This window comes from Stegostoma tigrinum, chromosome 8 (assembly GCF_030684315.1).
Source record: "Stegostoma tigrinum isolate sSteTig4 chromosome 8, sSteTig4.hap1, whole genome shotgun sequence".
Lineage (NCBI taxonomy): Eukaryota > Metazoa > Chordata > Chondrichthyes > Orectolobiformes > Stegostomatidae > Stegostoma > Stegostoma tigrinum.
This window is the reverse complement of record NC_081361.1, coordinates 64,945,593-64,959,319: the sequence shown is the minus strand read 5'-3', so window position 1 is coordinate 64,959,319 and position 13,727 is coordinate 64,945,593. Positions and strand designations below refer to the sequence as shown.

General features: G+C 37.8%; 2 protein-coding genes across 8 annotated transcripts in view; both read right to left on the bottom strand.

Moving 5' to 3' along the window:
- Positions 1 to 3,160, bottom strand: part of LOC125456058 (AP-1 complex subunit mu-1-like) — a 48,337-nt gene extending 45,177 nt beyond the window's left edge. For all 4 annotated transcript variants that reach the window (XM_048538721.2, XM_048538722.2, XM_048538723.2 and 1 more), the window contains exons 1-3: positions 2,981 to 3,160; positions 623 to 779; positions 459 to 526 (exon numbers count right to left, since the gene is read on the bottom strand). In XM_048538721.2, the coding sequence (XP_048394678.1) occupies positions 459 to 526; positions 623 to 779; positions 2,981 to 3,022 (267 nt within the window). In that variant the 5' untranslated portion in view covers positions 3,023 to 3,160. The remainder of the gene's footprint in view (positions 1 to 458; positions 527 to 622; positions 780 to 2,980) is intronic.
- A 7,421-nt stretch (positions 3,161 to 10,581) lies between these two features.
- Positions 10,582 to 13,727, bottom strand: part of ipo13b (importin 13b) — a 180,111-nt gene continuing 176,965 nt past the window's right edge. For all 4 annotated transcript variants that reach the window (XM_048539244.1, XM_048539246.1, XM_048539248.1 and 1 more), the window contains one exon: positions 10,582 to 12,355. In XM_048539244.1, the coding sequence (XP_048395201.1) occupies positions 12,259 to 12,355 (97 nt within the window). In that variant the 3' untranslated portion in view covers positions 10,582 to 12,258. The remainder of the gene's footprint in view (positions 12,356 to 13,727) is intronic.

Below are 13,727 nucleotides of genomic sequence, written 5' to 3'. Positions count from 1 at the left end.
AGGCTCAAGGTGCAGGGGTTGGGGAGATGGGGAAGCCGGGGGGGGGGGGGGGGGGGGGCGGTGGGGAAGGAGTTTAAAATAGACGTACGAGGTAGGTTTTTCAAACAAAGCATGGTGTGTGCCTGGAACGTGTGGCCAGAGCAGGTGGTGAAAGCAGACACAAAAGCAGCATTCAAGAAGCACCTAGACGAACATACGAGTAGGGAGGGAATAAAGATAATGGATCCTGTCAGTGAAGATAGCTTTACTATGGAAGGCAGCACAGGCTTTGAGGGCCAAGGGCCTGTTCCTGTGTTGTATTGTTCTTTGTGCTTTGTTCATTGGCACTCTTGGACATTAACGATAAATGTGATGTGTTTTATAATGGAAGGTTTCCACAGTATTATACTTTTTGTTCCAAGGCTCAGTATTCACATATCAAATATACATTAAATACAGATTGAGATATTTTTTCCTACCTGTTTAACTTTGTAAAGGAATGCAAAAGATAATGAAATGTTGGTGTTTCTCTTCACTGTAGATACCACTGAGTTTCTTCAGGTTAAGGTCTTTGGCTTTACTTACAAATCACAAACACGATGGAACAGGTAATGCAGTTTAAAGTAAAATAATTCAAGGATACTGTAAATATTTTTGTATTTAATCCACAAAAAGTAGACATCATCTTGCTGCAAAATTGGACTTAAGGACCCATCGTCCTCTTTGCTTAGAAGTAAAGGCATGAAATTCTCAATCATCGACATTGCAACATTCCCTCGATAATTGCGTGAGATGAGAACCTGTGTAGGCAAATTGTTAGAGCCCGTTATTATGGAAATAATAATGGGGCAGTTGGAAAGTCAAAGCTCAATCCATCAGAATCAGCCCGGTTTTTATCAACGATGAATCATGTTTGGCTAATTCGCTAGAGTTAATATCAAACATAGAATAGTTCGGTACAAGAACAGCCCCTCCAGCCCAAGTCTGTGCCAACCATGATGCTATTCTAAACAAATCCCATCTGCCTGCACATGGTTCATATCTCTCTATTACCTGCCAATTCACGTGTCTGTCAAAATGATTCTTAAATGTTGCCATTATATCAGCTCCTACCATCTCCCTGGGCAATGCATTCCAGGCACCTACCACCCTTGATATAAAAGACTTGCCTCATATGTCTCCTTTAAAACTCTTTTCCCCTCTAACCTTAAATCTATAGCTCGTAGTATTTGGCATTTCCAGTCTGGGGAGAAAAAGACTCCGACTGTCTACCCTGTCTTTGAAAACACAGAAGGCCAGATGGATAATGGGGATCCTGAAGATGTAGTATCTCTGGAATCCCAGAAGACACTCGATGAGCTGCACACAAGGTTAATACACAAGGTAAGATCACATAGGGTTAGCAGAAAAATATGAACTTGGATAGAGGGATTAGCTAACCAATAGAAAGCACAGTTGGGATAAATGGATCTTTTTCCAATTGGCAAGATGTAACTAGTGGGGTAAAACTGGATATGGTCCTTGGGCCCCAATTATTTAGAATCCATATTAATGACTTGGTTGCAGGGATAGCAAGTACTACAGCAAGGTTCGCATAAGGTAGTAAAGTATATGGGAAAGTAAGTTCCAATGAAAAAAGAAGAAATTTGCAAATAGGTAAGTTAGGTGAATAAGCCAAAATTTGACAATGATGATGTTTAATGTGAATAAATGAGATGCTATCCATTTTGGGTGGAGGAATAGAAAGGCCACTTTTTATTTCAATGGAGAGGAATTTCAGAGATAATGGGAACTGCAGATGCTGGAGAATCCGAGATAACAAAGTGTGGAGCTGGATGAACACAGCAGGCCAAGCAGCATCTCAGGAGCACAAAATCAGAGTGCTTCAGTGTAGAGGGATCTAAGTGCCCTTGTGCATGAATCTCAAAATGAGAATGAAGGTACATCAAGTAATAAGGATGATAAATAGAATTTTGGAACTTATTGCTAAAGGAATACAGTATTAAAAAGTAGGGAAGTGTTTCTGCAACCATACAAAGCATTAGTGAGACCACATCTAGAGTACTAAGTACAATTTTGGTCCCCTTATTTGAGGGGGACTGCAGTTGCTTTGGAGACAGTTCAGAGGTGGCTGACTAGATTGATTGCAGAGATGGAAAGACTTACTTTATGAAGAGATATTGAGCAACTTAGGCCTATACTCTCTGGAATTTAGAAGAATGAGAGAAGATCTAATTGAAGTAAATAAGATGCAAGAGAAGATTGACAAACTAAGTGTAAAGAAGATATTTCTTCATGTGGAGGAATCTAGAACAAGAAGTCAGAGTTTTTAGGATAGCAGATTTAAAAGGCATAAAGGAGAAATCACTTTTTCCATAGGGTCATAAATCCATGGAATTAATTACACAGAATGTGTGGTTGTCAGGACAATGAATAAATTTCAAAAGGAGATAGACAGTTATTCACCATTAAATTTCAGCCATGTTTTCATGAAAAGGCATGAGGCAAGAGGTCACGCCAGTAAAAGGAGGAAAACCATGTCCAATTAATTGCCTGCCCGCTAATCTCCAAAAAGGAAAATTGCTAGCAATTTGTCATTTGAAGTGTCTCTGAACCATTTACTTTTATGTAGCAATTAAATAATACTACATGAAATAAACATTCCACTGAGAAGTAACACCATGATGATCTCAATACATACTTCAGTGAGCATATTTCAGTATTTTTCATTCCATTAGCTGTGCAATCATGAATTAAACATTAATTTGAATGCATGAAACCTGTGTTGCACTAGCCAAATTAACGCAATAGTTAAAATGTATCCTTAATGACATTAAGGATTGTTTCTCAAAGGGAACTGTTTCTATTAATTTATGAATTTCTGCTATATTGTACCACTGTCTGGTACAGGCTTGTTTTTCCATTAATAGGAAAGAATGAAATATACGCAAGGCTAAAAGTACTTGAACTATTTAATAACATAAACATGGCATAAACCTACCTGTCCTTTGTTATCCAAAAAGTAAATGGCAGAAAATGCCATGTCTGCAGAGCTTCCAGGTGTATTATATTTAAAGGAAGATTACAGGCTTTTAAATCATGAAGTACATATATACACACACCCTAAAAAGATCACAAGTCAAGAAGGAAACACTGACTTTTACGTTTCAAAATCAATAGGACCCTGACAGGAACGGGTCATGGCAAGAATGAAAGCAAATAGATAGAAGCAAGCAGAATGTTACTTTGCCCTATTGATCAACCAGGAGGTATAAACTTGAAAAACACGAGTGACGTTTAACACTCTAACATTTGTCTTAGTAACTGACAGAATTCATTGCCTGATAATAAAGGAATCATCACTAACTTCTCAGTTTGATCCAACAGGCAAATCAATTTGAAAATAAGTTTATAAATGTCAGTTTTTTCTAAGAGTTCACTGCCTGATACCATATATGTACAAAATTGTGAGAAATGTAAAACCAAGAACTCAGTCCAAATTGTTCCTGAATTCACACAGTTAGAAAAGAAATTATTAAAAGCCAAACACTATTTCATCACAATGTGCACCTATCTTTAACAAAAGGAAACATGTTTTCCTATAAGCAGGATCCTTCCTGTATGAACAAAATTTTCTTAAGATCAAATATCTTCATTTGAGAAATGGAAACAGGATGTATTCAAGCATAGCTTAAATTGGATCTATAGCCTACATTTGCAGATATTCTTCTGTAAACTTGAAGCAAAATGTGTGAATAGGAAGAAAAAGATTCATTTGTTTTTTTTTTAAATTTAAAACTGATTTTGAATCTTAGTATTCAATATAGGTTTTAACCCCTCACTGATTTCAATTCCCAAGTTTTCAATTCACAATTGCTATTTGTCTAAACAGTTTTCTATGGCCATTATCAATTTTCATATATAGATCAAAAGCAGGGACACAAAATGAATACTTAAGCTCTTGAGGTAGCACAGAAAAAAAACGCAAAAACGAGTTAAAATGTTGGGTTTTCATCACTGAAAAAGATGCTTGCACAACAACAATTAGGAGAAAAGCTGTAAGAGGTTTCAGTGAAATTAATCATAGAACAAATATTATGGGTACAAAACAGTAAAAGAGAAATTTAGTAATAATGCTAGGCAGTTCCTCAGAGAGCATTCAGAACGAGAAATAAATATTTTAAAATATTTTTGTGGGGTTTGGCATAGCCAGCATTGGTTTCCCACCCCTATTTCCTTAAGTGAACCATTTAATTGTCTCAGAGATAGTGAAAACTGCTGATTCTAGAGAATCTCAGAGAAGGTGTAGAGCTGGATGAGCATAGCAAGCCAAATGATGCTGCTTGGCCTGCTGTGATCATCCAGCTTTACACCTTGTTGTCACATTTAATTGTCTTGCTGTTTCACAAGATCACAAGTGTCAACCACAATGCTGGGGGCTTGACATCATATTTGGGTCTGACCTAGTAAGGTCCTTCCAAAACACAGAATCAGATGGATTTTTCAGGCAATGATGCTTTCATGGTCATCATTGCTGAGCTTACCTTTTAATTTGAAATTGATTAATTAATTTGTATTCAAGTTCCCAGCATAACGTCTGATGGGATTTGAATTCACACTGATAAGACTGGGCCTCTGGAATACTAATCCAGTGTGAAATTACCAATCCATCAATTTGTAGGTATGGTAGTAAGAAGAAATTGTCCTGGAATTAACAGCTGGATGGTGTGACTGTGGATGGGAGTGATGGACGTAGGAATATAGTCAATACAGTGTGGAGCTGGAGGAACACAGCAGGCCAGGCAGCATTAAAGTAGCAGGAGAGTCGATGTTTCAGATGGGGACTCTCTATCAAGACTCATGACAAACAGTCCCTGACCTAAACATCAACTTTCCTGCTTCTCTGATGCTGCCTGAACTGCTGTGTTCCTCCAGCTCCACTCTGTTGTCTCTGACTCCAGCATCTGCAGTTCTTGCTATCTCTGCATGTAGGAATATTGCTAATTTCTGGACGGGTATAAAATTTTTTGGTCTCAATGTCGCCTGTTTTAAATCATTAGAATATTTTGATACGTTCTATGTGGTGTCAAACCGGTCATTGAAGTAATGAGTAGCACAAATGCCGAGAGCTGGAATGGAGGACTCTAGGTAGTCCTGGGTTAAGTGTTGAACTGTGAGATAGAGATTGTAGACACTTTATCCAGGTGGACAGTTTTGCCACTGTCTTTCCCAGTCAGTTTTCAGTAAAATTACAAAAAGCAGCTTAATCTTTCCCTCTCTGCAGCTATCATATCTTCCTTGGCATATACACAGAGAAGAATACTGTCTCATGTAGGAGTCTCCACTACCACTTCTATGTCCAGTTAGAAATTAATACACTAGAATTGTTTTCAAACACGTTACACAATACTCCACTCCAATTTCACATCTGCAATGTTGGTTAGACAAATGTATTTATGGGTCTTATTAAAGCCGTTACTTGAAAATTTCTGATCATAGTTGATCTTGTTAGTGCATCAATGCCACTATCATCTCTGCTGCTTAAAATGGTAATTAAATATTTGAAAACATTCTTACACTGAAATCAGAAAACCTTTATCTATGATTTTAAATCATAATTAGTATGAATTTAGCTGGGGTGGGTAGGAGAGAGTCAGTGGTTATTAATTAACTTGAAAGTAATTTATCTATCCAAAATGTTTAAGAACCACTGTGCTAGGACAATGGTTCACAAATTAGTATTTGTGGAGAATTTCACGGGTATGTGTGAAATAATCGAAGAACACAAGAGAAAAAACAAAGTCAAGAATAGGCCCGAAACATGAGCTTTTGTGCTCCTAAGATGCTTGGCCTGTTGTATTCATCCAGCTCCACACTTTGTTATCGCAGATTCTCCAGCATCTGTAGTTCCCATATCTCTCTCAAAAGACAAGCCAACTGCTTTGTATGAATTAACAAATTACTCACTGATTTTGGATATATTTTTAGAACTGTGAATTAGATTAGAATGCCTCCCAGAAATTTGCCACATTCACTAATTACATAATAGATTTGTAAACATAATCCTCTGTTGTATGACAGAATGTGCAACTGAGAAAAAGCAGGAGTTTGAAATAGGTTTATCTGTAAATCATTTTCAGATACAGTATCTTTTTTGTGGCAAAGAATTTTGATTCATTTCAGAGATTAGAGAAGCCATAAATAAGGTTCATGAACCAACTTTCAATCTGCATTGGAGATAATGGGAACTGCAGATGCTGGAGAATTCCAAGATAATAAAATGTGAGGCTGGATGAACACAGCAGGCCAAGCAGCATCTCAGGAGCACAAAAGCTGATGTCAGCTTTTGTGCTCCTGAGATGCTGCTTGGCCTGCTGTGTTCATCCAGCCTCACATTTTATTATCTTTCAATCTGCATTGGTTTGCTTTTTCAAGAAACAGCATTCATTCATACCAAATCTCAATTTTTTTCCAAACAGAACATCTCCTGATTAGTGAGATGGTGGGGTTGGCTTTGCTGCAGGTCTTCCTTGTAGGTATCAAATCTTCAGAATCACTCAATTATTTCAGAGGTTCTCTCACTTGCTGTGTGTCAGCAAGACCATCTCTTATGCCCTATCACTTCCTTTTGCTGTAAGCCGAAGAAACCATTCTAAACTTTATCAGCTCCTCTAAAATGGTGAATTTCTTTTTCTTCTTGTGTTTTCTCCTGCACAGCACTGTACCCGAAATAGCTGGTTACGATATCAGATCGGGTGAATGCATTTAACAAAAAGGGAGAAACCTCAACTCATTTGAAAGTGGTGTTTAACAGTTACCATGAAACTGCAATTCCAAAATCATGTAACAGCCAGAACTGTTTTCAATTCCTCTGTGATTATGCCAATTCTAAAAACAGACATTATGCATGTTGTTATGAAAGTTCATTTGTCCTGAAGGGGAGGAAAAATGGAATTTAGTTTATAGATTCTGTAAAGGTCCGACTTGCCCCTTTAAAAATAGATCAGAAAGTCATTTCAAACATGGTGTTTAAACAGCATTTAAGAAATCATGTGATTTCAGGTTAATGACCAGCCAGCCATCTGGGGAGATAATTGTAAAGGTGTTTGCTGGCTTTAGTTATATGACTTCCGGACCAAGTGAGAAGAATGCTCCAGAAGCAGCAACTTTGGGGTGTCAAAGACAAATTGCTACAATGCTGTTGAAAACATGTGTCGAAGGAACTCATGTTAAGTAACAGAAAGCTGAATTGGCATTTAAAGATTTCAGAAAATACAGTATCGAGTGAATGCACATCAGTATGCCAAATTGAAATGTATTTAAGTTCTCTGCTTAGCTGGCATTGCTGTATAGTGTAAAAATGGGGGGGGGGGGGGGGGGGGGGGGTTGCAGGAGGGGTGGCAGCAAGATACTTCACTTGACGAATATCAGCAAGGATAGTGCTGGGGAAAGAGACTTTTCTTTTGGATGTTCATAATGAAGAATTGTACTAAGAAGTCTTAAATTAATATCAAGTAGTTTTTGTTTTAGTCCTATGTAACAATTTCCATGTTTCTTTGTTAAAATACATTGATAGCCTGTTGTCAGCTTGTTCAGTATCTGACCTCTAATAGTAAACAAGAAGAAAATTCAACCTTATTTATGGTCCATCATGCTCAATTTAACTCTGGGAGTTGACTTATTCACTAGTACCGTCAGCTGGGATCATAATTTTAGAGGTAATTTAATAATTTGCTGGGGCTCCCAAATTATTTAATCAAATATTCAATAATATGAGGATATTTTGAAATGTTTAAGTAATTATCACCCATCTTAACTAACTTTTACATGTACAGGCATCATAGAATGATAGCGGTTTTCCCCCAGTAAACACAAGTCTATTATGATTAATATGGCATATCTCAATATCTGCTGATAATACACTAGTTAGGAAAAATGGATTAAACACTGTAGAATGGTTTGCTCCAGAATAAAGCCATTAAGACGTCATGTCCTTTTAGCAAAAGGCTTAAAAAGTCTGTTTCTTTTATCATAATTCCTGGAATCAGCCCAGAAACACTGTATTCAGTCTTTCAAATTTACTTGTACACTTTATTTACAGACATACCTGCATAGCGCTTCCAAATGCAGATTCCCATGGTTGGGCAGACAATTGTATTTTGTTGAACAGTAAAACAGCACAATCCTTCCTCATGTAGAATGGCTGTGGGCCGAAATTTATCAAGGTATTCCTACTTTGATGAAAGATCGATTGATTGATTATTAAGCACTGAAATGAACACTGCACATATCAGCAAACTGCCTCCCTTTGATCAGACTTTCAATACAGACTATAGACAGCATTTTGAATGCTACGACTTATTCATAGAGCCATACAGCATGGAAACAGAATTTTCCATCCAATTTGTCCATGCCAACCAGATATCAGAGATCGGTTTAGTCCTAGCATTTGGCCTGCATCCCTCTAAAGATTCTCTATTTATATACCCATCCAGACGCCTTGTAAATCTTCTAAATTGTACCAGTCTCCTCCACTACTTCTGGCAGCTCATTCCATACACACACCAGCCTGTGTGAAAAGTGTGCCCGTGGCTCTCCTAACTCTTTCCTCTCTTACTTTAAAACTATAGACTCCCCCACCCCAAGGAAGAGACCTTGGTTATTCACCCTTTCTATGCCCCTTATGATTTTAAGCACTTCTATATGATCACCCCTCAGCCTCTAATGCTCTGGACAGAATAGCACCAGCTTACTCAGCTTCTTCGTATGGCTCAAACCCTCCCAAACCTGGCAACATACTTGTAAATCTTTTCTGAATGCTTTTGAGTTTCACAAATTCTTTTTCTAGCAGGGAGATCAGAATTGGATGCAGTATTCCAAAAGTGGCCTGACCAATGTCCTACACAGCTGCAAGATTACCTCCCAACTTCTATGCTCAATGCACTGACAAATAAAGGCAAGCATAGCAAACACATTCTTTGCTATGAGATAGCAAGAACTGCAGATGCTGGAGTCAGAGACAACGTAGTGTAGAGCTTGAGGAACACAGCAGGCCAGACAGCATGAGTGGGGCAGGAACGTTGACATTTCAGGTTGAGACCCTTCATTTCTGAAGAAGGGTCCCGACCCAAAACGTCAGCTTTCCTGTTCCTCTGATAATGCCTGGCCTGCGGTGTTACCTCCAATTCCAGCATTTGCAGTTCTTGCTATGTCAGTGGTAGGTGGAAGGTTGCTTCTCAGACTGAAGCCCTGCGATCCTCAGATATTTGATACATTAGCCAATGGAAAATGTGGGGCAGTTATGCTATATGGGAATTGTTCCTGGGGACCATGTGGAATCCCCATTGCAGCATACTCCAAAGGAAATGCACTGAAAATTTGAGATTACACTGGACAATTCCTCCAAACCTGGACTGCTCCAAAGGCCTCCATAAAAATCAGAATTGAGGGTTCTGACGAAATTAAATAAAATAGTTACTCAGGTAAAGTACAGTCTATCTGCTGATTTACTATTCAACAGAGCCCATACTGAATCCACAGGGTCAAATACACATCCTCCAGATCCTGACCAATCCTGGCACGACTGCTTTGCCCCGCAAGTGCTGGACCTAAACCTAATATCCACCCATGCCACCAGACCCAATTTTCTTTCACCTACTCCAAACACTGCATCACCCACCTATCCCTCTTGCACCTGAACCACCCAACACCCTGTTTATAAGTCATCCATACCGCCTCTCAGCTGGTATCCTATCCTCCAACTATCCAGAATGCATGTACTTACTGTTTGACAGCAGCTGTTAATGGCAATAAATGCTGGTTTAGCCAGTGATGCCTTCATCCAGTGAATGAAGTTTAAAAAAAAGCAGCCATTGGTGCGTTTAACACGTCAGAACATGGCAGTGACTGCTGTGAAAAGAAAAAATAGTTTTCCTACTCACAGCAGTGCTGCACTCTGAAACAAACATTGTCAGAATTTAAGTAGAGCTCTGCATTTCTGAAAGAAACATGATCGAAATCTCCTTTCAGAAATGTGAAGTTCAATTCTTCAATATAAAAAAAAAGTCAGGGTGGTGATTTACAAGAAATTGCCGCTTTTTGGAAAATTCAGCCCATTATGCACTTGTGATTTCCTACCTCTTGCTAAGTGAATGGAATAATTGCATTGAACAAAAGACGCTACAAATAAAAGCTTATGTGGGCAATGAGAAAATCCTATGTGATCCAGAAGAAAACATGACAATTTTTCAGAAAATTAACAACTTTAGAGTTGCAAATTAAATTTTGACAGTGACTGATTTTGATTTTTAACCTCCTTAGAATGTATTTCTTAGCTGTGTGACATTTTCTCCACTGTCTTCTTGGAAGAGGATACACAATCATGTTAGAATTCTTGATTTTTGATAATTATGTTCAATTTGTTACTTCAGACTAATAACAACCAAAGGAAAGGGATCTAAATCCACATCGTGTGGATTAAACATTTTGAAATGCATGGAACAATAGTCAAAGCACTGCTTCAATCTACAATGAAACAGCCCACCATCACAGAGATCTTCATTACTGTTTTCTAGAGTAAAACCTACAGGATCCAGACATATATTGACAGAATTCAAAGAAAAATATTTAATTGAGATTCATAGTGTACAGTAAAGTGTTGCCACAACATCATATCATCCGTACTTATTCGAGGCATTTCTAACTCCCCTATTGGGGTCAAAGAAAGAGATCCTATGGAGCTACTTCACGTTGAATAGGGGATTTAATTGGCAGCCTGGCCAATAATGAACTCTCAATCAACACAACAAAAACCAAAATAATGCTTCTGTATTCTGTGGGATCACATTACATGCAAGCCAGTTGCTATGTTTGTCTAGAAACATTAATGATTACACAATGAAAAGTACTTGAATGGCAAGCTTTAGGATGTACTGGGGCCGTCAAAGATGTGTGGAATAAGAAACGTGTAGACTGATTCTGTAAACCAATGTTACTGCAACGCGGATTAAAAGAAAGAGCACAATCCACAAATTATGAGATTCCGACAGACAATGGCATCTAGCTGTAGGTTCCTTGTCGTACATGTTTTTGTATACAATTCAGGTGGTAAAAATTTTATGAATTCGATATCTATTTCTCAGTTTACCTGCATTACAACTGTAGGATTGGTGAGGGCACAAGATTTTGGGGCAGAAGACAAAAACACACATTTACAAGTGAAGCTTTATTTCACAATAGAAAACCAATACGCTACAGTATCATTTCCTATCAAGATTTTGCTCGTGGACATCCATTTTACTTCCAGTACCTGAATATATATTATGGTTGTGGAACTTCCAGAATAGTCTAGAAGCACACGTAAACAAGTTGCCAAAAAAATGAGGACAGCTTGCAGTTATGTTAAGGTGATATTGGTTTTTGTACAGCGAGTAACACATAGAATATATTACAAAAAAATCGAAGTTATGAAACAAAATGGGGCTGTAACAAAGCTTACAGAGCCTCAAAAACTCTGATGGAGGAACTATGATTGCTTTTTAACTATGCCAGAAGTATAATTAGACCTTTGCTTGGGCCAGTGTTTTCTTCATTTGCAGTCAGAATAGGTAACTCAAAACTCTGGTAATTTTTCAGTTTCCTTCAAATAAATGTGAAAAGTTTTGAAACTCTCAGATAGCAATTGTTACAGTCCAAAATTTTTTTAAATTCCCAGACTGTTGCAACATTCCACACTTTTTTACTTTATGACAGAAGCCCACATCACATTATTAAATTAAAAACAAAAGAAACCTAAAAATACTAGATTTGCTTAAAATGGTTTCAGACATTGTAGCAGCATCACCAGTAATATTCCACAGCTGAATCATTTGGGATTAACTCCCTCTACGAGATATTGTCGTGTTTACAAAGTGCCAAAATCACAGGACTCCAGCAGCAAGTTATATTGCTTCCATAAAGCTTTAATTACAACACAAAACATACACACACATCACTTGCAAGTCAGGACAGATGATGCCAGTACCATTCTGGCACATTTCCTCTATTGACCCAATCCTATGACAGGAAGTCTTTTTTCTTTTAAAAATGCCTCTTAATATGACTGCACGCAAGTGCATGTATTCTCTTCTCAAATCCTGTAGTGCAGACAGAAGCCCATTTGCTGATTTTAAAAATCCTTCATGCTAGAATGCATTTTCTCAGAAGGAAACAGTGCAAATGTGTTGAGGATGCAGGAAGCATGCTATTAACTGAGTGACATTTCAATTTAATTACATAGCTTCAGTACTCGGCTGCATATTCTGTGCCATGAAGACCCCTGCAGAGTAACGTGAATTCCTTAACAATGTCCTTTATACGTCTTTTATTCACTCTGTCTCTGTAAAACAGCATAAGTTAAACGTAATTTTTTTTCATTCGACAATCTCATACTGATAACACCGGTCCATTAAATTATGATATATTAATTTATGGTTACGCAAATTATTACTACATTTTTTCTTGTCACAAGTTACAATTTCTTGATAAATTTTAAATGTGGCATTGAATACTAGCAATACCTAAACTCATGTAAAATTAAGCCTCCATACACTACTTATAAACATCACAGCTATTAAATCTCTTTCTAAATATTAACATTCATCCCAATTTCAGTGGGTGGTGATATTATCTTATACATTATCTATTTAAATTGCTTAAGCTCAGTTCAGCCATTGTGCATACAGTCCACTTACAGTGCTTAAAAATTAAATAAAGCATCTCATGCTCACGGTTTAGTTTGATGCCTTAAAACTGTGATCAGAAGATTTTAACCCTACCCATTTTTTTTCATCTTGGGGGAAAAAAAAACCAAGGCAAGGTATGTTTTAGCCTCCTGCTCCCTGTAATATTCAAACAGTCTCACTGGGAGAATATAAACATAGAACAAAAAACAGTACAGCACAGTACAAACACTTCAGCATACAATGCTGTGCCCACCTATTATCCTACTAAGATCAATCTACCCTGCATGCCCTACATTTTACTGTCCTCCATGTGCCTATCCAAGAGTTGCTTAAAAGTCTATTAAGTATCTGACTCCACTACCACTGCCGGCAGCACATTCCACACACCCATCACGCTCTATGTGAAGAACTTACCTTTGACATCTCCCCTATAGCTTCTTCCAATCACCCTAAAATTAAGTCCCCTCATAACAATCATTTCCACCCTGGGAAAAAAGTGTCCGATTATCCACTCTAGCTGTGCCTCTTATCATTTTGTACACCCCTATCGTCACCCCTCATCCTTCTTTGCTCCAATGTAAAAAGCCCTAGCTCCCTCAACCTTTACTCATTAGACCTGCCCTCCAGTCCAGGCAGCATCCTGGTAAATCTCCTCTGCACCCTCTCTAAAGCTTCCACATCTTTCCTTTTTGTTGTAATATATTCTTATCAGATTGCTCAAGAGAAATTTTTTTAGCTTCTATTGAAATTACATTTCCCCTAAAACTGCATAATTTTGAGATATCTCCTTTTGGTAAAAATTCGTGGGAAAAATAGCAATTTTCTCTCCACTAATAAAGTAGAAACTAAAATAAAAGGAATATATAAACAAAAAAGGTACCCAAAAGGTATTGGGATAAGTTTGGTATAAAAAAAATTGGTACATGATAGCAATGTTTGCTTCTGGTAATTGTATGCTTTGGTTTATGCCTCCCATTGCAGGCTACAAAATGAATAACTCAGATTGGGAGCTCCCTATTCTCCATT